Source organism: Protopterus annectens, chromosome 10.part0, assembly GCF_019279795.1.
Source record: "Protopterus annectens isolate FY-2018-M chromosome 10.part0, PAN1.0, whole genome shotgun sequence".
NCBI classification, from domain to species: Eukaryota; Metazoa; Chordata; order Ceratodontiformes; family Protopteridae; genus Protopterus; species Protopterus annectens.
In genome coordinates this window covers 372,401,308-372,426,613 of record NC_056744.1, presented here as the reverse complement: position 1 = coordinate 372,426,613, position 25,306 = coordinate 372,401,308, and the positions used below count along the sequence as shown (strand labels likewise).

The following is a 25,306-nucleotide window of genomic DNA, read 5'->3' as shown; positions in this document are numbered from 1 at the left end:
CAAGGAATACAGTAATAATGAGAATCCTTATGGGGTATTTGCTTCCCACAAGAAATACAATTAACTTTTTCTGACATCGGTCTGGAGCAAGAAAAAAAAGTTTCCCCAATGGGGTACTTAGCTTTAATGAAGACTTTGGATCTGAAATTCGAACTTGAAAATCTCAGGAGTCGGCCGACTGGCACTTGTGAACTGCTTTTGCTTCAGGCACCACTCGGCAAGAAAGACTGAAGAAAATGGTGTCGGCTGCATCTTTTATACCCCTGGCGCACTGATGTCAGGGAGGAGGCGACAGCAACAGACGCCGGACCAGGACTTTGGAATTCAGGCTGACTGCGGATAGCCTGCCAGCAGGGTAACCCAATTGTAATGACTGCAACAGTGAAACACGATGAACATTTAAACTTAACAAGGGCTTACTATGTCTAGCCAAATCAGCTCTTGTATCCCAGCTCAAAAAATAATTTCTTTAGTTAAACCCATCTGCTCACTCAATAGGCCCGAAAGAAGATAGCACTTTTAGCTTGTCCAACATCTTCAATACCGTGAGGTTCAATGATACTAGAAGAAATGTACACAGAAATAGACCTATCCAGGTTGCAAAGAAGTCATCTGTCACTTAAGCCCCATGTGCTGGTAATCCATGTGTAATTCCTTTGAAACAGATTTACCCAGCTTTGCTTTGGAAAGGGAAATAAGCAGTTGGTCAGACTTTCTGAATCTTTTGTTCTCTTGATATAGAAACAAAGATGCCTATGCAAATCTAAAAGGTGCCGCATGTATTCTCCTTTACTGGAAAAGTTTGGAAAAAAAAAACAGGAAAGTTGATGGACTGATTGAAATTGTTATGGCTAGGCTTGTATAGGCCCTAGGGCCAATAGCCTAGTACCAACCTATGATTAACAGCCATTTCTGAAGCCATCTTGGGTACAAAGAATTAGTGCTGATAGACAGCCTGCCCTTGTGAAAAATTAGATATAGTGGCTTAGATGAGAGAGTCTGGAGTTCTGATAATTGCCTGACCAATGGAAAACTATTTTTCTGTTTGCAATCACAAGACAAAGTTCAAGCCTGCCTTGGCAGCTAGTTCAAATAGGTGTCAAGTCAGGGCTTGGAGAAGTATATTTAGATCCCAGGGTGGAGTTGCGTCCTTAAATGGGGTCAGAGTAAAAAGTTTCTTTTAAGAAAGGCTTTACATAATCTAAATGAGGCCAAAGAGGTCTGGTTATGTCCTACATGAAAATTGGAGACATCAGCAAGTTGAATATTTATGGAAGAATAACTAGCACCACTGTTAAATACGGAGCAAGAAAATCTAGACTAGTTGAAATGGGTACTAAAAAAGGATCTACTTGTCTCTGGATAGCCTGATGGGAGACTCTTTTCCATTTACTTCTGTACACATTTCTTGCAGAATCCTTCTGAGAGGATAGGAGGATGTGTCTGACTGCAGATGAAAATCTGGACTGTCTAACCATCACTGGAAGTGGAGAAAACATGTAGTCTATTTGTGGATCTGAATGTCTAAGTGAGTTACTCCTGATGGGTGAGACAGAAGATCTGGTTTGGATCCAACACCCAAGGATGGTGCATGTGATGAGGCCAAAGAAAGGGGAACCATAATTGTCAATGCCAGAAAGAAGCAATGAGGATTACACTGCACTTCTGGTAACACACTTTCTGGAGAAATGTTGGGATTAGTGGAGTAGGAGGAAAAGTGTACAGGAGCCTGGGGGCCAATCATGGACTAGAGTCTCTTGGTGACTCCTCTTCTAGTGGGATTAAGGCAAACTACCTGCAGCAATTGCAGTTGAGACAGGAAGCAAAGAGGTTGCTGCATGATTGGCCGCAATGACAGAAAATCATTTCCACCACCATGGGATTGAGATCACTCATGAAGGAGTAAGATGAACCTGCTCAATTTGTCTGCTAAAATGTTGGACATCCCCATCAGGATATAATGGCCAGAAGAAAGCAGCCAAGATAAACAGCCCTCTAACGAAGTCTCACTGCTTCTCGACAAACACGGTAGGACTTGGTTCCCCCCTGTTTGTTGATGTACCAGAAAACAGGCATGGTCTGCCTGAATGTAATCATTCCCAAAGGAAGAGCATCTTTAAATGCCTGCAATGCTGATAGGACTGCTCATTTCCAGGACACTGATGTGGAGATTGGCCTCCAACTGTGACCAAGTGCCTTGGACCATCCTTCCCAAGTAATGCCACCCACTGCCTGTTGGGAGGCGTCCGCAGTCACCATGGCTGTGGGTGGTGGAAACACAAGAGAGTGGCCCTGACCAACTTCTCTTGTGGTGATCCACCAGGTGGGATGTGTTCTTTGCAGACTCTTGTAATACAAATTGGAGCAGAGAAAGGATGCCTTCTGACAGACCACTACACTGCAAGCGTCCACTGTAGTACCCTCATGTAATATTAACTAACATCTTTTCTATCCAGATATTGACAATTGTTACAATAAGAAGTTACTGCCATATAATAAGTAGATAGGCATGGAAGTATCAGAGCTTGCTGTAATCAAAGGTAGTTTGTGGGGTGGAAGAGAGGTAGAGGGTAGATGGAGTGGGAGAAGTTAGAGGGGAGAGTTACAAGGGCATAGCCAGCATGTTTTTAGGTGCGCTTTAAGTAAAGCTTTGAAGTGAGTGCATGATGGTAGAGAGGTTATTGTGGGGGGGAGGGTGTTCCATAATTTGGCTATAGCGCTGGAGAATAGTGCTCTCTCCAGCAGTGTTACTGGCTCTAATAACCTGTAATTGATTTTTGTTACTGGATCGTAGTGGTCTGGTGGTGAGATAGGGTTGGATTAGATACTGGAGGGATGGGACCTTTAGAGGATGGTTAACCAGTTTGTGGGCGAGTGCGAGTTGATACCATTGAAGGAGGTGAGGGAGTTCTAGCCAGCCTAGTCCAATAAGCGAAAGACAGTGGTGACTGTGGTAGGATGCCCCGGTGGCAAATTTGGCGATTTTGTTGTAGCAGGTCTCGAGTTTATTTAGATTGCATTGCCTTAGGAAGGTATATATTGTAGAGGCATAAAGTAGGGTGGAGATAAGGTGCGAATTTGCAACTGAAATCCTAGCTGCTTTGGTGAGGAGTTGCTTATTTCTGTATAAGGCTCCTAGTTTTTGGTGGACTTTGTTTATGGTCATGGATATGTGAATGTCAAATTTGAGATTGTTGTCTATTTCGACTCCTAGCAATTTGGTGTGATCTGTTTGGGTGGATAGTGGTGTCTTTTGCTGTGATGTTAAAGTCAGAGTTGTTTTGAGTATGTTTGGTGGGTTTGAAGATGAGGAGTTTAGTTTTGTTTGGGGTGAGTATTAACTGGGCTTTGGATAGCCAAGTTTCAACAGAGGAAAAGGCATCCTGTGTGACCTTTTACAGTTCGGGTAGGGACTGGGCTGAGCAGATGATGGCTGAGTCATCTGCATATTGTAGGAGTGTGCCATGTTTGGTGGCAGAGGCTGGATTATTTGTGAAAATAGAGAAGAGTAGGGGTCCAAGGATGGATTCCTTGGGAACACCAACAGAGACAGGTAGTTGGGGAGATATGTCATTTTGCCATACAACAGATTGCTGGCGGTAAGACAGGTAACTTTGAAACCAGTTGGTGACTGATTGAGAAAAGGATAGGTTGAGTACAGAGAGGAGTTGTTTGTGTGGGACCATGTCAAATGCTTTAGACAGGTCCAGGAAAGTAGAAGAAGAGAGATGGTCATTATTTTAACGGTGAAGGATAATGTTAGTAAAAGAGAGCAAGGCAGTGGTGGTGGTGCTATGGTTTGGTAGGAAACCATGTTGAGTATTAGAAAGGAGGTTGTTAGTAAGGAGGAAGTCTGAGATTTGAGAGTGAATGCATCGCTCTAGTATTTTGGAGAGTGGAGATAGAATTGATATGGGGCAGTAGTTGGTTAGATTTGTGGAGGGGCCGCCTTTGTGAAGGGGAATGATGTGTGATATTTTCCATAGTGTAGGGATGTAGCATTCTGACAGAGATCGGTTAATCAAGATGAATACTGGGTAGGCTAGGGCGTCAGCTGCAATCTGTAGGAATTCACTTGGGAGGTTGTCAGCTGCTAATTTTGTGGGTTTAAGTTTAGTTAAGAGTTTTCTTATGTTGGAGGTAGGAATGGGAGAAAATGAGAAGAGTGTGGGGGGGATTACTGGGTGAAGGTGTGGGGTGTAGGGGAGGGGGGTTGTGTTGTCTAGAATGGGAGAAAATGAGAACAGTGTGGGGGGATTACTGGGTGAAGGTGTGGGGTGTAGGGAGGGGGTTGTGTTGTCTAGAATGGGAGAAAATGAGAAGAGTGTGGGGATTACTGGGTGAAGGTGTGGGGTGTAGGGAGGGGTTGTGATGTCTGGGGGATTACTGGGCAAAGGTGTGGGGTGTAGGGGAGGGGGGTTGTGTTGTCTAGCTAGTGATAATAAGGTTTGTGTGAAGTGTGTGTTGAATGAGGTAGCAATATTTTCTGAGGAGGGAAGAATGTTAGGTGTAGGGGTATTGATTTTACCTGGGTGGAGGATGGAGTTTATGGAGGACCAGAATTGTTTGGGGTTGTGTTGGGAGGAGTTGAGGGCAGACTGGTAGTATTGGATTTTGTCCTCCTTTATTAGCTTTTTGACTCTATTGCGTAGTTCTAGGAATGTCTGTCTAGCTGAGCAGGTTTTAGTTTTGCGCCAGTGTTCCCAGGCTTCATCTCGGTATTTCTTTTTTGACCTAGTGGTTTTCTGTAGCCATGGGGAGGGTTGGGCTTTGGTTCTGGTAAGTCTTATGGGGGCATGGTTATTTAGGATGCTTAGGAAGATAGTACTGAAAAATTGGAGTGCGTCATCTAGGCTGAGGTAATTTAGAAGGTGCCAGTTGCATTCTTTGAAGGATGAGATGAATGTGATTGGGTTAAAGTGTAGTTTTTTTTTATGTATTTGACAGTAGATGACAGGTTTAACTTGGTATAGGTGTTTTTGGAGTAGGAATGCTGGGGAATGATCACTGAGGCTATCTGATAGGCAGCCTGCTATATAGGATTGGGGAATCTTGCTGACTAGTATCCAATCCAGGGTAGTCTGCTTGTTTGAGTTTTTATTTATTCTGGTTGGTGACTGGACTAGCTGGGTGAAGCCATGAAGGTTTAGATACTGGGTTGGATGGTTGCCACAACAGGATTGCCAATCAGTATTGAAGTCACCTAAAATTATGGTCTCTTGAAGGAGATGGTGGGTAGTCCAGCTGAGGAGGTTTTCTAGTGGAGAGATAGTTTGGCCAAGTGGGAAGTAGCATCCTATTATGTTGATGGTTTTATTTTGGTTTATTTTCAGGTTGGTATATATTATTTCTTCACTGGCAATTTAGGGAGCTGATGAGTTTAGAATCTGGATGTTTAGATGCTGTTTAAATATTATAGCTATACCACCTCCTTTCTTGTTTAGTCGGTCTATACCACCTTGGGCATAAAGGAGGGATTAAGTTCTCAGGGAGACCCTGTCTGCATGGAAAATGATGAAGAGCTCAATGGCCATCAATGCCTGAAATTCTGAAACCCTTCTGGCTGAGGTGATAGCTAGTAGGAAAGCAGTCTTCCAGGAGAGGTATTTCAGTTCTGCTGAAGCAGCAGGTTCGAAACGTGGCAAGACATAACTTAGGTCCCAGGCTGGTGTGGGTGGCCTTCTCGCAAGTCTGATATTAGAAGCCCCTCTGAGGAATTGTTTAATCAAAGGATGTGAGAACAGGGGCGGTTCTGTATAATAATGAGCTGAAATGCCTGAGGTGTGGATCTTAATTGAAGAGAAGGAGAGGCCACTATTGAGTAACTCTGCTAGACATTCCAGGATATGCGGGATGGAAAGTTGAGAGCAACTGCCCCCTCTGGACTGGCTCCAGGAGCAGAATATTTTACATTTCCCTGTGTAAGATTTTCTGGTGCTGGGCCTTCTGGCCTCTGTGATAATTTCTAGGACCTGTTTGCTAACAGGAGTCCCTTGTTTGTTTTTAGAGTATAAGCCATGTGGACAGTTTTGAGAGTCTGCAAGTCTGGGTGCAGCATCCCCCCCCCCCACCTGAGCCAAGAGGTCTGAGATCAGGGGAAGCTGCCTGGGAGGCTGTGATGTGAGGCTGTGCATTAAGGGGTACCAATGTTGCCTGGGGCAATCTGAATCAATGTGGATGGCCTTTGGTCTCTCCCCTCCCTTATCTTGATCAGTACCTTGGGAATAAGAAGCAGAAGAGGGAATGCGTACACAAAGAGGGATTTCTAGGAGAAGGTCAAGGCATCCAATTTCCACACTAGGCGGTGATTCTCCCTGGTACAGAATTTTTTTAACTGGTGGTTAAGATACGAAGCAGAGAGATCGACCTCCAGAGTTCCCCACTCCTGAGTCTTCTTATTCTTCTTTCGGCTTTTCCCGGTTAGGGGTCGCCACAGCGGATCATCAGACCGCTCATGATAGGCAGTGGAGTTTTACGGTGTCGAGGTGCCAGCCCGGCACCCAACCTTCCACAGAAGGCACACACACACACTCACACCTAGGGCCAATTTAGAGTGCCCAATTCACCTACTGCATGTCTTTGGGATGTGGGAGGAAACCGGAGTACCCAGAGGAAACCCACGTGACCACAGGGAGGATATGCAGACTCTGCACAGAAGACACCCCAGCTGAGAATCGAACCGGAGAACCTCTTGCTGCGAGGCAGCAACGCTAACCGCTGCAGCACCGAGTGACTTGCAAAAAGATTTTTCGGTGGAGCTGCCATTCGTGGGGGGTCCAGTAAGCTTCTGCTTAAGTGGTCTGCCAGGGAATTATCGCTGGTAGGTACTGGGCTATTAGGTGTAGTCCCCCATGGAGGAGGCAGTCAGCCAGAGGTTCATGGCTAGCCTGCACAGAGGGTAAGATTGGGTCCCTCCCTGCTTGTTGATGAACCACCTTACAGTGGTGTTGTCTGCTTTGATAAGGAGAACTCCTGGTCTGAGATGGGGCTTGTAGGATATCAGAGCCTTTTGTACTGCCATCATTTTCTTCTAGTTGATGTTCAAGGGAAGGTGCTGGGCATCCCAAAGGCCTTTGGAGCATCTGCCTACTAGGTGAGTGCCCCAAGCAATGTTTGAGGCATCGGTGGTGATGGCCTGCCCAGTAGGGCAGAGGATGAAGGGAAGACCATTGTTCTTGGCACAGGCCCATGCCCACCAGAGAAACTCGGCCCCTATACTGAGGAGAGGTCTCTAGAGGCTGAGTGTGCTGACACCAAAGGTTCTTTAGATACCACTGAAATTTTCTCATGTGAAGCCTGGCCAGAGGAATTAGAAGGATGCAAGATGCCATCTACCCAAAGGCTTGCAGGAACTTCCTCTCTGTGAGGTGACTTCTGGAAGCCAGTTGGGTGAAGTAGAAATGCAGGAAGCGCTGCTTTTCTGGGGATAGGAAGGCCACTTGGGATGCTGTGTCCAGCAGTCCTCCGAAGAAAATGATCCTCCTGGAGGGTGTTTGCTGTGATTTATGTTCGTTGATGGTGAACCCAAAGGATGCTAGGAGTGTTTTTACAAAGAGGTGGCCCTGCAGCAGCTTTTCTTTGGACTCTGCCTAAATGACGAAGTCGTCCAGATAAGGGTAAATCTGAATATTTATCTGTCTGCAAAATGCTATGGTCGGGGCAAAGCATTTGATGAATATCCTGGGAGCAGTAGATAAGCCAAAGGGTAGTGCAGAATGTTGTAAGCCTGTTCTGAAGCGCAGGAATTTCCTGCAGGATTCCCTTATGGGGATGTGGAGGTAGGCATCTTTTATGTCTAGGGTCACTAACCAGGCATTTTTTTGTCAGCATAGGCAGCGGCTGCTGCAAAGTTATCATTTTGAATATGGGTACCACCGGTGAGGTGTTCAGAATGGATAGATCCAGGATGGGGTGCCAAGTGCCCTCTTTTCTACGAAAGAGGGAATAGTCTGGAGTAAAAGTCTTTGCCTGTGTTTTTTTTTTTTTTTTTTTTTTGCTGGAACAGGTTCTACTGCCCCTGGGATATGAGAGTTTGGACTTGTTTCAATGCCTCTGCTCACTGATTTGGTGGCAAGTCTGGGTACCCTCTTGGAATTGGGAGTTTGTTGAAAGAGAATTTGCATCCCTGAAAAATTATATTAAGACCCATTGGTCTTTTGTTACAGAAAGTCAATTTTCTTTCCAGAGGTAGAGCCATCCTCCTAGCTTTTGGTGGGTGAAAGGAGGGCAGAGAGGGGGGAGAGGGAGTCATTGAGAGTTTTTGCCATAGAAGGATGGCTTAGAACTCCCCTGCCTTTGAGGCAGAGGTGATGCACTGTTTGGTTCTCTGTTGTCCCTGGGATAGGGCCTAGGTGGTCTAGTCCCTACCGGGCTTACCCTGCCCCTGTCTGCTAGGTGCAGGAAAGGACCAGTGCTTGGAGGGGAAATTCCTGCTGAAGCTAGGAGGTTGAACCTAAAAGGAATATTTTACTGTTTGCATAGATTTTGCTTCGTCTTCCATCTTTTTAAGCACCTCTTCTGTTTTTACTCCAAACAAGCGGTCCTTATCCAAGGGTGCATCAATTAATTTAGACTTGACAGGGAGAGGTTTTTCCTTCAACCATGCATGTGTCTCCTAATGACAGATTCTGACATTGCTGCCCTGCTTGAGGCTTCTAGTGAGTCATATCCACAGTGCAAGGAGTCTTTGGCCACTTGACAAGTAGAGTGCAGTAAATGTACTAACTTTCGAACTGGCACAATCAGGAAAGGTAGAAATCCTTTGCTTTAATAGTTCCAAAGTGTGTTGCTGATATTTCAACATATGGAACTGACAGTTGAGTGCTCTGATAACTATGGTTGCACAGGTGCATACTTTTTTACCCCATCTGTCCAGATATCTGGATTCCTTGTCAGAAGGAATAGGATTCTTTGCAGAACTAGCCTTAGCTCCTTTAGGTCCCTTTGTAATGACCTCCAGGTCTGAAGCAGAATTTCTGTACAGGTATTTGTGAGAATCCAGTACTCTAATACCAGTCAGGTTTACTGGGAGCAGGTGGGTGGGCGTCAGGGGCCAAGCTGGATTCATGGAAAACATCATCCCCCACTTCTAAGATAGGAGGGATGGCCAGGGGTCTGTGCTGGGGCAGGTCTAGAAACTCTCAGTCTTTTCTTAGACTGAGGGAAGTCCTGAGATTCCCAGTGGAAATGCTCCCTGAGGGCGTGAAGGGTTTCCCCAAAGGAGAGGTCTTCTGGTGGGGAGGCAGAAGGAATGGATTCCTCTGCATCTGAATCTTCATAAGCAGTAAGAGGCTATTCTTGAAAATCTGAGTAATCAGATTCCTCAGAATCCTGCTCTGTCATTATTTCAGGAGAAGGGTGCCTTTTCCTTTTCGAAGTTGTGGCCTGACTACCCCCTGATAAGGGAGATGAGATCATCTGCCATCTTAAGCATTTGGGCCTGGGGTGGTGGAGTAGGAGTAAGATGGTGACTAGAGGTAGATTTTCTAAGAGTGGCCTGGCTTCTAGGCCTAAGAGTATCCATCAGTTTGACAAACAGTAGTCGGAAGAGAAGACGTCGTTTTTTTGTCTAGAATTGGTAGTGCGAAAGGCTTCCTCAGAACCCAGTGCCTGCGCTGCGGCTCTGGACACAACCGAGGCAGAGACAAGCAAATGCTCAGAAGACTAAGAATTCTGCGGCACACCGGACTCTGAAAGGGTCTCAGAAGAGGCCTGCATAGATAATGTATTGGGCATCAGGGGCTGCGAAAGCGCCTCACTGAATTCCAGAGAACTGACGACCTGCTTACCAGCAGCGTCGTCAGAAGTCTTAGCCTTGTGTGGTCTGTCTCTATCTTTACATTTTTTAGAATTTCTACAGATTGCTGGCTGATGGATGCCATTTCGGAATGCGAAGACGAAAGATGAAAATAACAGTCTACAATAAGAGCTCTACGACAAAAGAGGGGACAGAACCGGCAATGGGGGATGTTGTGGTCTGGGTCTAAACAAGTGACGCAGTATGAATGGAAGTCTGTGTGGGATCTGCTTTCCACAGGTGAGACAAAGGTTAACTTCGGTTAGTGCAAGAAAAAAAGGATCCTCAATGGGGTACTTAGCTTAGGATGTTTTCAGCTGTAATTCGAACTTTGGTAGCGACCGACCCGCACACTTACGAACTGCTTCTGTTATGGGCTCCACGGCAAGAAAGACTGATGTAATGGCATCGGCTGCCTTGCTTTACAGCACTGACGACCTGACGTCACAAGCGACAGCAGCCGACACAAAAACAGTGACGCTGGTATTTGAGCTGGCCAAGTGCTACCACAGCAGGGATAACCCACAGGTGATGACTGCAACAGTAAAGCACGAAGAACATCTAGAAAGTTCCGAATCCTTGTTGGCTTGGGGCAACCATCTGGATGACACTTCCAACAGTTTTTGTATTTCTACGGCTGCTGCTTTTCTCTGACTGGGTGGAACATTGGGAAGTTTTGAATGACTGGTGGGCTGTAGGGAAAAGGGTATGTAACCTTCTGAAAATAATCCTCTGCACCTAAACATCTTTGGTGACGGCTGTCCAGATCTGTACATACAGGGGAAGTGCCCCCTGACTGCCTCCACAGCAGTCCGACAACCTCTCAGGAATGCTGTTAGGGTTTCTCAAAGAAGAGACCTCTAAAATTCTGATTTTGCAGGTCTCCCCTGTTACATGGGTGCATCTATTATTGGAGCAGGGATGGACTGACCCACAGGTGTCCAAGGAAGAACCTTGTGACTTCTGGAACTGCATTTTCCCTGATTCTGGGAAAAGGTTCTTTGTGGTGTAGAAAAATGGATCCCTACAGCAGATAAAGGTCTTCCCATCTTGTTCACTCCTTGACAGGGTTTCTTTAAATTTGGGGTTAAATAAAGTAGATCCATCAAAGGGAGCATTGATGAACGATGACTTGAAAGGCTCTACAAAGTCACACCAGCACATCCAGATCTGCATCTCACAGCTGTTCCTGAACCTACAGCTCTTGAAGCACCTTCTGAGGCATGGAAAACGAGTCTCTCAGAGGCATTCGATAGGTACTGTAGCGTGGCCAGTTGTGAAGAAATGGTCTTATCCTCCACAGGCATGAACCCAGAAAGCACTGGTAAACTCTGACGAAGTCCCTCTGAAATCTTGTGACACGTACCAAATATTTCAGTGACCTGAGATCGCTGAAGCATATATGTGCTTCCCAAACTTGTCCAATGCCCTGGACTCTTCCACTGGGGGCTGGACAGTAAAATTTTTCTCAACAAGTTCTTTCTTTGTGGCCGCTGCAATGAACATAGCATCTACGGGGGAACCCTTGGTCCAGTGCATCTGATTCTTGGGTGCAACCAGGTACCTGTCAGATGTTTTAGGAATTGGCTCCATGACATCCGTGTCTTTCCATGCCTGGTGGGAGGTGAGGTCTACCATCTTGTCCACCAGTGGGCCAACCCAGGATGTAGCTAAGCCAGGTCCAAAAGCCTCAAACACTGACTCCTCTTGGGAAGGTGGAGAAGACCAAACACCTTTCTGCCCCAAAAGCTTGAGTATTTCACCAAAGGAGACATCCCTCAAGGGGTGACCTGGGGGGTCTGTCACCCTTCATTGAAATCAGTGTCTTCAGTCAGGGATTCCTGTAGGGAATCTTTGTGCCTCCTCTTGCACGTACACTTCTGAGAGACTCCCCAGTGGGATGCTCCAAAGAGGACTCGAAGTGTGAGCTGAGTCCTGAATGAGGACTGTCTTAAGGCTTGTACAGGCCAGCTCCCCCAATCTGACAGGAAGTATGGGCTCAGAGACCACAGCAGACAGTTGTGGAAGAGGTTGACCCAAGGGGGGGGGGGGGCAAGTATGTTTATCCACAAAGTCAGAGAAAGCTCTCTCTACTACCTCCAAGGCAAAAGAAATAGGAGAAGCAAGGGATGCCCTGACAGAAGCCAAAGACAACTGCCCAGAATGGCTCAGGGCATCACCCTGACTGTCTCGAGGTAGAAGCTGGAGCTGAGGTGTCCAGAACTGATGCTCTGGGAGCATCGGAGTCAACCCTAAACCCCAGACCTTGTACTGATGAGTTTGCGCCGAGATCCCTCTGGCCCCAACTGCATCAGAAATGTTGGAGATTAAGGCGGCCAAGTCTTCATATCAGACATAGACAGGCTTGGGATTCTTGGGTCTGATGACTCTAAAACCAAATTTAGATCAGAGTAGGAGTCAACAACTGTGTAGGGCTGACGGCTGCTCATGGATCCGATTGGAGACGGGCAATATAACAAACCCGTTCTGTACCCAGAGAAACCATCATTCTGTCCACATCAGCTTCTGTTAGGCTCTCAGACTACCTGAGAGACTAGGTAGATGGTGGCCTGGAAGTTCTTCTCAGAGTCTCCTAAAGGAAGGGTGAATGGACGCCAGAAGAAATCAGCTCCAGAGTGAAGGTGGAGGAGCGGTGAGCCAGAGATTTAGACTTTGACCTTGCTGGATCAGATTGTCTAGACATTTACTTGTCTGGAGCTGAACATGAAACCGCAGAGAGAGTGATCAGGGATCTTTTCCTACCCTCTTTTCTCGATTGACAAATCCCCCTCAGCATTCTCAGGAGGCTTTTTAGAAAGGCAGCTCCAGCAGAAGTTGAAGTGGATAGTAAAAGACCCTTTAGGACCAACTTGTTATGACATTCAGCCAGGGCACATTGGTTGAAACCCTGCACATATTTCACACTCTGTGTCCAAATGGGCAGAACCCAAGCAATATACATATTCCTTGTGGGCATCAGAATGGGGGATCTTGTGCCCACAGGAAGTACATTTTTTTAAATCCAGTCGGTTTTGCTGACGTAGCTGTTAACCAGAAAAAGAAAAAAAAGGAAGAGCAGGAAAATTAAGGGATTGAGATTACCAACGAAGGTAAAAAGGATCTAATTACCAAAAATGGTAAGAAGTTACTTATATACAGGTAGGAGTAGGAGGGAAAAAATGGAATTACTGGGAGTACAGAAAAGACCCATGTCAAAAGATAAGACTAGAATAGATTTTTATACATATGTATATATATGTGTGTGTGACAGAATGTAAAGAAGTACAAAGGGAAGGATGAACAAGAAAAAGTGTAATCATAAAATATTATGAAAATAACTTTTATTCAAAGAGCATCCCAAACAACCAAGCAACATAGACCACATCCATTTGATAAAGCGGCAAACAAGATCTAAAGTAATTTGGACTACAAAGGAAGATTGTGGTTAAGGGAATGAGCTTGAGCTACAGATCCAAGTCTTTGGAAATAGTTGAATTTGGATACAAAGTCAAATATGAAACCCAATGTTTGAGGAATGGATGAAAAAGGCAACTCAGTAAATGACACATTTAAGACTCAAACTTCATATATTTCAGAAAATGCACACGAACACAAAATTCTAGCAAATTTCTAACTTTACAAGAACAATATTTAACACATGTTCTTTTGTTCCACCCCATTATTTTTGGCTTTGTCTGGATTTCTAGCAGTCAGAGGTTGAGTGGTATGAAAGGCCAGTGTCAGAGATTTATTTATTTATCTGCATTTGTTAACTGGGCTGGTCCAGCTGGGTAAGAATTACCCTTTTTCAGTGGAGACCCGAGGGGAAAAGTACCAAACAGACATACAAATACATACGAATAGAGACAAATTAACAATATTACAGAGGAAAACAATATTATGGGTACAATGGAAAAGAAAAACAAACAATAAAAGTTTGAGAATATGAGTAAGGTAGGCCAGAGGCATGCATGCAAAAAATTTATGAAAAGGTGTTCTGAGCAAGATCTCTGAATTAAGTTAAAGTAGGCAAAGAAATGATGATTTAGGTGTGGAGTTAGTAGTGTGGGAGTTTTAGGTGGGAGCATGTGAAGGACATTCCCATTTGGAGGAGAGATGGGAGAAAAGCATGGATTTGAAATTGTTGTGGTTAGGTATATTACGTAGTGGTGTGGGGAGATTGTTCCATAGTTTGGCTACAGTGTGTGATAATAGTAGTTTACCAGTTGGGTGGATGGGTTTGTGTACATGCAGGAGGTTTTGGCCTGTGGATCTCTGGGTACGGGTAGGTGTGTAGGGTGTTCGAGATTTAGCAAGAGAGGGGCATTCTGCTGGTTTAAAGATGAGTTTGTGGGCTGTTGTAAGTTTATTTATTTTATTTATTTTACATTTGTTGACCGGGCTAGTCCAGCTGGATATATGTCCATTTTCAGTGGAGGCCCGGGGAGAAAAGCTCCACAAATTACAACAACATAAAAGGTCAAGACAAGGACAACAACAGTATAATTTGGTACATAAAAAGTTTTAACAATTATAGTACAAGCCTAAGATTATATATTTTATATTTCAGTAGGAAAAAGGAAAAATGTATCTAAGAATATATGAATAAGACTAATACATTTGTATTAGAAATGTAGTACAAGTCTTTATAACATATTACAAAATTAGATACACCTAGTAATTTATGATAAGAGATACTAATGTCTCACAAAAACCTAAGAAAGAAAAACACTAGAGATCAATAGATAGAGTATAGAAGAACAGCAAACAAGGATGGATTTCTAGTGTTATTTAACACACAGGTTGTGATACTATATGAAGTTGTAGGTCCTTTAGGTGGTTGTGGAGTTCTAAGCCAGTTTAGGGTGTGTAGGGAGTGACAGTGATGGGAAGAGTTCTTAGAATTGGTTGCAAATTTGCAGATTTTGTTGCAACAGGCCTCAAGTTTAGCACGGAGTCCGAGTTGTAGGTTGGAGAATAGGGGAGCACCGTACAAGAGAGAGGGGAGAAGGAAGGCAGATGCAAGAGTATGACGGGAAGATGGAGTAAGGCAGTAGCTGTGTCTGTAGAGGAGGCCAATTTTCTGGTGGGTTTTTTTGATTGCTGAGAGGATGTGGGAGTCGAATTTTTGGCTTTCATTGATGGTAATGCCAAGTAGTTTGGTACTAGGAACGATTTCAAGAGGGGTGTTATTGTGGCTTTTGATGGAAAATTGGACTTTGTGGAACTGGGAAGTTTTAGTGGGAGTAAATATCATTAGCTTTGTTTTGTTGGCATTTAGGGCCAAGTGATGCGATTGCATCCATGATTCAATTTTGGAGAAGGCTGTTTGGGTATTAAGTAGAAGTTTGGAGGGGCAGGAGGCTGAGCAGATGATAGTGGAGCCATCTGCGTATTGGATGACTGAGGCTTCAGGGAGGGAGAGGTGAAAGTTGTTAATGAATAAGTTGAAGAGCAGAGGGCCAAGTACTGATCCTTGGGGAACTCCTGTGGGTGTAGGTAAGAAAGGGGAGGTTGGTTCTTTCCATTGTACAGCTTGCTGGTGCGTGGAAAGGTAGCTGGAGAACCAGTCTAGGGTTGAGGGAGATAGATGCAAGTGAGAGAGCTGGGACAGGAGGAGGGAATGGGAAATAGTGTTGAATGCCTTTGAGAGGTCAAGAAAAAGAGAAGATACGTATCTGCCGTTCTCACATGCTAGGTTGACTGTTTCGTGGAAGGAAATGAGGGCTGTCATGGTGCTGTGGCCTGGGCGGAAGCCGTGCTGGGTGGGAGAAAGGAGTTTGTGCTGGATTAGGTAGGGCATGAGCTGGGAGTGGATGGCTTTCTCTAGAATTTTAGAGAGAGGAGAGAGTATAGCTATGGGTCTGAAGTTGGTAGTGTCTGTGTTCTTACCACCTTTGTGGAGAGGAATTATGTATGCATAACGCCAGATGGTTGGTACATAGGATTCCTGAATGGATCTATTAATGAGGATGGATATGGGATAGGCTATAGATTCGGCTGATATTTGAAGAAAATTTGCTGGAAGGTTGTCAGGGGCATTGCGGCATGGTTTTAGCTTTTGCAGTAGTCTTTTTATAGTATAGGTGGAGACAGGTTTAAGTGAGAATAGCAGTGGAGGAGGGGGTGAGAGACAGGGTTTGGGGTGCAGGGTGAGGGGTTAGTATTGATGGATGGATTGGGGAAAGTGGAGGATAATTTAGCTATACAATCAATGAAAAATGTGTTGAGGTTAGTGGCCGTTTCAAGACTTGTATTGAAGAGATGGATGTCCAGAATTTTAACGCTTTCTTCTAAAAATAGTCACTTCCCATCTCACTGGGATGATGATTCCTGGCTGGAGCTGCAGTAGTTCCCTTAATGGAATCCACGGACACCACACCTGGATCAGCCAAAGGATTTTTATACAGGTACTTACAGCAGTCATGGGCCTCAAACTTGTCTGGTTTCCAAGGAGCGGGGAGCTGGACATTTGCTTCAAAGGATACACTAGCAAATGAATCTTCCATTACTTCCATAACTTACGTCTAATGGCTTAGGCTCCAGCAGGCCCAGTACTTAATATGGACCTGGGAAAGTTCTTCAGCTTCCCATTTGAAGGCTTCCTTCATTTGAAGGAGGACATCCTCAAATGATGCAAATGAGGGCAAAACAGAGTACTGGGTGTACTCAGAATCAAACTTATAATGAGAAAGGGGCGGGGGAGACATTTCTTCCACAAAAAACAATTAATCTGCATCAGAGTCAGGAGGTACCTCAATCTTTTTTTCTTTTTTTTTTTTTAAAGGGGGTCACCCTTTAGCTCTCTTTAGAAATAGGACCCCGTACATTGAGGGTTAGTCAGGGAGAGGCTATACTCAAGAGTTGAAAAAATCCCCCCCCCCCCCAATTTTAGGCCAACCTGAAGAGATCCTGGCAAGAAGCCTGGGAAGTAGACAGGGCAGAGAGTCAACACAGGCCAGACTGAGGCAAGCTGGAAGACATCTGTTTAGTTTTGGACTGTTAGGCCCTACGTTTGGAAATGGGAAAGCCCCTGAATGACTCAGTTCATGGGAAGGCATCAGAGAACTCAATGCGATCACTGATGATATCCTTGTGTAAGGCATCACACCTACCCCTTCATTAATTACAACTTGGGCACTGAATCTCAAGGCCCAGAGACAGGCTTCTGGATCAACCTACTGCAGGGTAGATTCCACCTGTGAGGACATGCCATTATCTTAAAGCATGGTAGACTGTAGAGATGACATGCCAAAGGCATCCTTGGTAACAGATGTTGGATTAAGGGGCTGCGAAACTGCTTCACTGACATCAGTACCCTTAGTCTTAGAGAGGTCTTCCATCTCGGACAGTTGGCTGATGGCATCTTTATGTGCTTTCTCCTTTAAGTTACTCTTGAATGCTTTCTGCTTTTAAGTAGGAGGTCAGTGCTGCAGTTGGCTGATGCCATGGCAGTCCAAGATCAGGTATGTACCCTCCTCTTCAGTGCTTAGTGGTCCCAAAGATAACTAGCCCTCTGTTTCATAGTCCTCTTAGGACAAACTAGAATAATGACAAGCAACCCTGTCATGCTCTGGATCCAAGAATAAAAACTTACTATGAAATGGTGGGGTTTGCTTCCTGCAATTAACATAATTGTTAGCTTTTTCTTTCTCACAATCAGAAATCTAGTCCTAACAAAAACTAATACAGACTTATGAAAAACACACACACACACACACACACACACACACACACACACACACACACACACACACACACACACACACACACACACACACACAAAATAAAGATAATGTCAGCCATCATCCCTCTTAACTACTGGTGTCCTGACTTGGGTAGCTGGGAGTATGCCCAGCCTGGAGGGGTATGGGACAGAGCTCTGCAAGCTGGACAAGCTGTCAGGTTTTTCTACAGGTAAAAGTAAGAAAAAAAGTTTATTGCAGCAGTGAATATTTGGAACATCTGCAAGATGCACCCTTGTGTGTCAGCTCAGGGTAAGTATACTGCTGGACAAGTTTAGGGGTATAGTGTGCTGGAGACTAAACTTTCATTAAAGAAGTTCAAGACTAGCCCTAGCTTTTGAGCGACTGCCCTTCTTAATTTGCCCCAACATATGCCTGGGGCTGCAAGTAGACCTCTCCTGCATGACTCCATGTTAGTAGCTCTCTCAATGTCTACATATCTGTGAAGTGGGCCCGCCAAGTTTTTTCCCTCTTTGGCACGAGGCAGGTTATGTCATGCTCTTTCCTGAATTAGTACTACAGGTAACTGCCAGAGCAGGCCTTGGCCGATAATGCACAGGTAACTGCCAGAGCAGGCCTTGGCCGATAATGCACAGGTAACTGCCAGAGCAGGCCTTGGCCGATAACTTGACAAGACACTTATGATGCTTACGCAGTAAAACATAACTTTACTAACAGCAAGGATCAAAAACTGAACTGTAGATGCAAGAATAAAGAACAGTCAGGCTCTGTGGACAAGGAAGCCTACACATCCTGTGCGCTTCAACTACATTTGCTGGACACATGGACATCTACAAACATAGGAGACATGCTGACAAAAAAATGCAGAATTTTGACTTGGGAGTATTAATCAATGGTCCATCAAGGAAGGTCCAATGCAGATAGATGTTCATCATTAGATTACTGTTGCAGTAGCCTAAGCTATATGGAATGTCTTGCAAAGGATCCAACCAGCCGGACAGCTAATTTTTAGGGTACCTTCCATGCAGCCTAGCCACTATGCAGCTAAGACAGGAGTATAAAATCAGTGGCTAGGGTGCAATAACCTCAGAATTTTCTGGCCAAAGTGCACTCCTCCCTGTGGGTTTAAAGTGACCAATGGTTGGTTAGTTCTTCACCAAGGCTGGGCAGATAAGTACCCCGTTGCGGAATACCTTCCACTTCAATTTTTACAAGACACGTTTCTGTCAGAAATATTTGCTAAAGGCTAGAACTTCAAATCTGACATTTTGCTCACAGTTCCCCTGTCGGAAAGGTCTTTCAAATAGATTTTTGTAAGAAAAAAAGTTTCACTTTCAGGTCAACATTTGTGGCTAAGGGCCTAGGACTTGTGGTTTTGGGGTCGTCATTAAAAATGTTTACCTCAGAACTTATTTTTCCTGTCAAATCGTTTAACAGACACTCCTAAACTCTGTTCTCCATTTGTTTGACACCTTTTTGACAGGCAGACAGGCCAAAATCCCTTATTTATCATTTTTTGTGAGGAAGTGTTAATTTGTTAGGGACTGGGTCTAGTGTGTTTGGTGGTTGTCATTAAAAAGCATTACCTCAGACCTTAACTTTTCTGTAGAGGAGGTAAGGCAGATTCTTCAGGGATCCAACAAGGCACTTATCAAAATCCCTGTGGGGATTCCCTTACAATTTAACATTTTTTTTTTTTTTTTTTTTTTATATAGAGGAAAAGTGTTGGCTTTTCTGCCAAAATGTGTAGTGAAGAACTGGCACAGTACATTTGGTAGCTGTCACTAAAAATGTTACCTCAAGATTTAACTTTACTGTTGGGAGGCAAAACAGACTCTTCAAAACCCCACTAACTGCTCATCAGACACCTTTTGTGACAAGAAAAAAATGTTCAGGGAGGCTTTGGCCTCGATTCCAGCTTCACTTTACCTCAGCCACCTACTGAGTTAGTCTGCTGTGGCCATCTGTTGTTCCACAGTCCAACTGCCACTATCATGGTTCCTCTGGTGCTACTCCTCAGGAAGTCACTAAAGACTAGGAGGTTGGCACATCCTCTGCAGCTGTTCAGCTGTCCTCATCGGGTAAGGGAAAAATCACTCGTCCGCACTGCAGAAGTGACTAGGTGATTGCTCCTCTGGTAGGCTACTCTGAGAAGCTTCACTCATGGGGAAGGAACCATCCTTCAAACTGCTCTATCTTGGAATGGGGGGATCTCCCAAAAGGGAATGTATATTTATCTTCTCTGAGAATTGGCTGGGCTTTGCATAAAGTTACTCATTATAATACTCTGCAAGGCCAAAAAAAAAAACAAAAAACTGAAACTGGAGCAAACACTCCACCCCTTTATACTGAGCACTTTACTTATCTCTGCGGTAGGGGGCAGACATCCCTGCACAATGACATCCAAAGGCTCTGGCAGTCAGGCTGCATAACCTCATATTTACTGAGCTACACTGCAGCAAGGCACCTCACAATGAATGATTAAATGTCTATAATTATTAATATCTTAGTACTAAATGCTTCAAACACAACCCTGTCTGAAAATGTTTCTATGAATTATAATCACCTTATGAGCATACTTTTCTCAAGTGTACCTGTTCCTGCTGCATGATTTTGTAATGTTCCTCAAAAATGTGTAACTTTGTTGCTAAAACACTTAGGGTTAATGTCATTCAGCAATTCTAGGAATTTCAGCTGCAGACTCCTTCAAAACTGCAGATTAATACAAATGCTCTTATTTCATCAAGTTCACAAATGACTATAGTAAACATCTTAAAAGCAATACTTTTAGCCTTTGCACTCCACTTCAAAATATGAGAGGAGTGGTATGAATATTAGAAATCTCTTCACTTACGGTTACTACTGGATAAATCATCGTGGAGCTGGAAGCCATTCAGAAGTGAAACCAGCCAAGGCCACACACTAAAAGAGAAGACAAAGGAGGACATGTTTATATCTGCACTGCAGACAGAGTGACTGCACACTAATACTCTAACTACAGGACATACAACTTATATGAAAATGTGCAGCCCTTAATGACCACATGCATTAATGTGCTTACAGACAATTAACTATTACAGCATTGCAAGGACCTCCTGACTCAGGATAACTAGTCTACAGTAAAGTGTCCTGCAGTTACTCCTGGTCAGATGTGACAATGTTATCAGCAGGTGCGGTCTTTAAAAGGAAAGTACTACTACTACTAATGCAGCAGCCATAGTCATGCAAGTAAACTCACCGCAACTGTACAAGTTTGAATAGTAAAATCATTACTGCCGGACTACACAGACACATGCAATATTCTTCTGAAATGGTTATCAGTGCCCCCATCATGACCTTTTCAATATTTGGAAGTCCCTGTGGGTGTGTAGGGATGCATCTTGGAGCAATACCAGTTACAGGTAGTACAGCTGCCTCAGACTGCACTGCATACCCTTCCTCTGTTTTTCTGAAAGGACAGCTGATACACTGCACCAGTTAAATGCTCTTGGGGTATGCCACAAAGGCCACTAAAGGCTAATGTAAGCCTATAAGACACTGCACTACCTCTGCTGCAAGTAAAATCCTATAATGTGAGCAATGACACTTAGGAAACTGAAGTGCAGCTCCAGCTAAAAAAAAAAAATTCAAAATTTGCTGTTACACCTTTAATACACACACATTTTATATATATATATATATATATATATATACACACACACACACACACACACACACACACACACACACATACACACACCCCCACACACACACCCACACGGGTCTACTTCACCTAAAACTCATTTGATTGACACCCATTTAACCGACACAATTTGACCTAAATTTCATTTGACTGACAACTCCTTTGACAGACTCCCTTTCACAGACATGTAAGACAGGCTTGCTGTGGGCTTTCCTTCACCTGTGACTTGCTTGTGATAAAAATAATTACTGTAACTTACAGTGCTGTTAGAATTCTGATAGTCATGTAAAAAGTAGTGTTGTACCATTTCTAAATATGGGTTTGTTTCTTTACATTTTTATGGGAAGTATATAAAGTAATTTGGAGAATGTTTTGTGCGTTCCCAGCAGTAGTGGGCAGCACGAAGAGTACTGTAAGGCAAGTTAAAGGTATATGCCCTTTCCCCACTGTACTTTGATCCTGGAGTTAGTATGTATAATTAGGGGGGTTGTGGGGGGGCGCACAGACCTCCACACCTAGTTTAGTTTTACATTGTCCTGTTTCTCTTAAGAGGATAAATAAGTAGTTTTTAAGTTCTGGAAAGGGTGAGTTATTGGTGTTAAGTGTGCTTGTGCATGGTATAAAATTTAGTACGTTGAGATAATAACAGAGCTGCATCGTGCCCTAGGTAATGAACCTCTTTTTTCATACAAGAGGACGAAAACACAAACTATCTTTTGAAAGAAACGAAAAAAAAAACATTGCCAGGGACTCTAAAGCACAGGAATCACAGACTCAATTTTGTGACACTAAAGGCATGTTTATGTGTTATAACTTTGTTATTTGTTCTTTTATTTTCACAGGGTTGCATTATTACTTTCAACACTGTGACATTAAGGTGAAATTCAGTAGTCATTTTAAATGCCGTTCATCTTTTGTAGTCTACGCTGCAGTTTTTGAGTCTTGTCAGTCCTTCTATGTGGGAAAAACTATTAGGAAACTTTCAGACAGGGTAAAAGAGCATTTAGCAGGCATCAGTGCACAAGACAACAATGCTTTAGGCAGACACAGTGCAGTTTGTGTTTCATTTACTAGATTCAAGTTTTTTATTCTTGAACAAGTGAACCAATTCTTTGGGGACTGTGAAACACTGCTTGAACTGAAAGAACTAAGGTGGCAATTGTTGCTAAATGCTGAAATGGCCCCAGGGCTTAATTAAAACTTAAATGTTAAATGTGCTTTGAAGTGGTTTGGCTAGCAGCCTAGCCACACTTTTCCTGTCCTAGTGGTTTTATTGTGTACTAGTAACTAATTGGTCCTATACTCAACAGCATTGTTTACATTAACCTTGATGACTCTTTTAGTGATGTGCAAAGTACTTAAACGCAGTTTCTTTTTTTTGATGATTATTATAAGCTCTGAAGAAGTTTGATGCAACAATAAACGAACAAAAGTGCTTAGCAACAGTTTCGGCTTGGTGTGATTTCTTCACTTTTTTGTTTCGAGTTGCAGAAGTTTTTGATATATATATATATATCTACAGAGACAGGTTGGGTTGCACTTCCCTAAGTAAATGTAAACTACTATTTGTTAAAAAGCCTAGTTGATCGCTGGCTGAAAGAGCAGAAAAAGGGAGCACTGGGACACAGGTGTAGACTTTAGCACTTTCGTCCGCTAGTTTGTCAACTACATTGAACGTCATCAGAAATCTAGCTTACACACAGCATTGTATTGGGTATAAGTACTCTACACAATTTTTAATTGCCAAGAGAAGTGAATAGGACGTGTAGGCTGTGAGGTGCAGCCTGTGCTTCAACTAATCCATTTAAGCATGCACTTAATATTTACGTTCCCGTTGAGCCCAGGGGCAGTGTCTGTTTGTAAATTTATTTGCCAAATGAGTTCCCTTACTTCCAGTGGTGTACTGGAGAATTCGCTGAACGTACGTACTTGTTCAAGCACTAAAAATAGGAATTTGGATGGGGCTGTAGGTTGTGCCGCTTGTTTGGCGAGCGCATTGTTGGGGTCCCCTGGCTTGGTAGTGTTCTTTGACTCTATCACTGAGTCTACATGTGGTCATGTCCATGTAAAATGCTGCACAATGAGCACAGTTAGCAAGATATACTACGTTCGTGGTACTGCAGTTGTACTGATATTGGAATTTCAGGGGTAGCGGTTCTGTTGACAATTTTAACGCTGCTCCCTTTTTTAATATATTGGCAGCAGGGTAGTGTGCCTGTGGTGCTGAATACTTTGGGGGTGATTTGTTTATGTTTTGTTTCAAACATTTGAGAGATTTAGCTCTTTTCTAACAGAAGCCGGGGTAGTCGCCTAGTGTTTTGTGCAGCTCAGGATAACTTTGATGTCCCAAGTTCTCTTGGATATTTCTTTTGATGGCTGCTGCATTGCTGGATATGGGTAGTGGGAAGCATGGACTATAGTCTTCCTGATTGGTTTTGGGTACAAAACCGTGCTTTAGGATAGGTAAATGGCATGCGTGTCTGTGATAGGACACTGCTATGGTCTGGTCCACTAACTGGGCTGGGTAGTTTCGTTCGACAATGCAGCAGCCATCAAAAGAACTATCCAAGAGAACTGGGATATCAAATAAAAAAGTAATCCCGAGCTGCACAAAACGCTATATACAATGTATATATGTATATATATATATATATATATATATATATATGTATATGCATGTATGTATATGTAAATACTTAACATTGTACTTTTCATCTCCAAGATCTCCAAGCCAAATATGGGCACTACTACCTATCTACACTAACTAAAATGACTAAAGACAGAAACACCCCTACAGTTAAGTGGGTACTCATGTCAGCCACCAGCAGCTAGGGATAAGGAACTAATCACAAAACCCTGCACAGCTGTCCAGGGTGGAACAAACTAGATGGTCACCAGGCAACGGGGGAGAAAATGATACAAAAATCTCTAAAAATTGATGGCGAACTTTGATTTTTATGACCCTGTGTTGCTGTCACATTTATAAAGTTCACAGTGAACCGTGTTCTATCTGCTCCTCTACAGGTTTCAACACATTATTATTATGCATAATATACACTTCTACACCATACACCACTCCAAAACCACTATATTCCTACCAATAAACCCTCTATATACTACACTCTATATATTAACCTATATTTACTTAAATACTAATGTCTCCGGGTCCCCTCTATATACTACACTCTATATATTAAACTATATTTACTTAAATACTAATGTTTGAGTCTCCTCTATATACTACACTCTATATATTAACCTACATTTACTTAAATACTAATGCCTCCGGGTCCCCTCTATAATCGACACTATATATTAACCTATATTTATTTAAATACTAATGTCTCCGAGTCCCCTCTATATACTACACTCTATATATTAACCTATATTTACTTAAATACTAATGTCTATGAGTCCCCTCTATATACTACACTCTATATATTAATGTCTCGGAGTCTCTCCTACTATTTTCCTTATTTGTCTATTTAAGTCAATTTTTTTTCTATTTTTTATGTAAACTTTTTGTACTCAATTTTGTATTACTGTCTTTCGATGCCTTTTGCAATCATTTATGTTACATTTTAAATTTTTGCAAGTTTTTTTCTCTGGAGCTTTTCTCCCCGGGCCTCTACTGAAAATGGACATGTATCCAGTTGGACTAGTCCAGTCAACAAATGTAAAATAAAATATGATCTTTAGACTGGCCCTCACCACATTTTATCAAGTCAGATGCAATCTACGCTGCTCTCGCCATCTAGGGTTACCACCTGTCCCACTTTGCGAGGGACAGTCCCTCTTTGGGGAGTTGTGTCCTGCAAAAAAGTTGTAAAAATGGCAAATGTCCTGAGATTTTAGGACAAAATTATTTCCTATATTTTATGTAATAGTTACATAAAACAGTTATTCTGTATCTGAAACACCTACGTGTTATAAGAAACAGAATAACCATTAAAATACTACAAGAATAAGCTTTTATTTAGGCAAAAAAGTGAAGCTCTGTCCTTTGTACTGGCCGTGGGTATGTTTCCGCCTGCAAAATCCAATGTTTGTACCAAAAATGTCCCACTTTGGGCATTTGAAAAGGTGGCAACCCTATCGCCATCTGTACTCCCTAGACTTTAC

General features: G+C 43.3%; 1 protein-coding gene across 3 annotated transcripts in view; it reads right to left on the bottom strand.

Moving 5' to 3' along the window:
* The window catches only part of SMG7 (SMG7 nonsense mediated mRNA decay factor), a 988,399-nt gene that overhangs the window by 638,282 nt on the left and 324,811 nt on the right, over positions 1–25,306 (bottom strand). For all 3 annotated transcript variants that reach the window (XM_044085293.1, XM_044085292.1, XM_044085294.1), the window contains exon 11: positions 20,357–20,424. In XM_044085293.1, the coding sequence (XP_043941228.1) occupies positions 20,357–20,424 (68 nt within the window). The remainder of the gene's footprint in view (positions 1–20,356; positions 20,425–25,306) is intronic.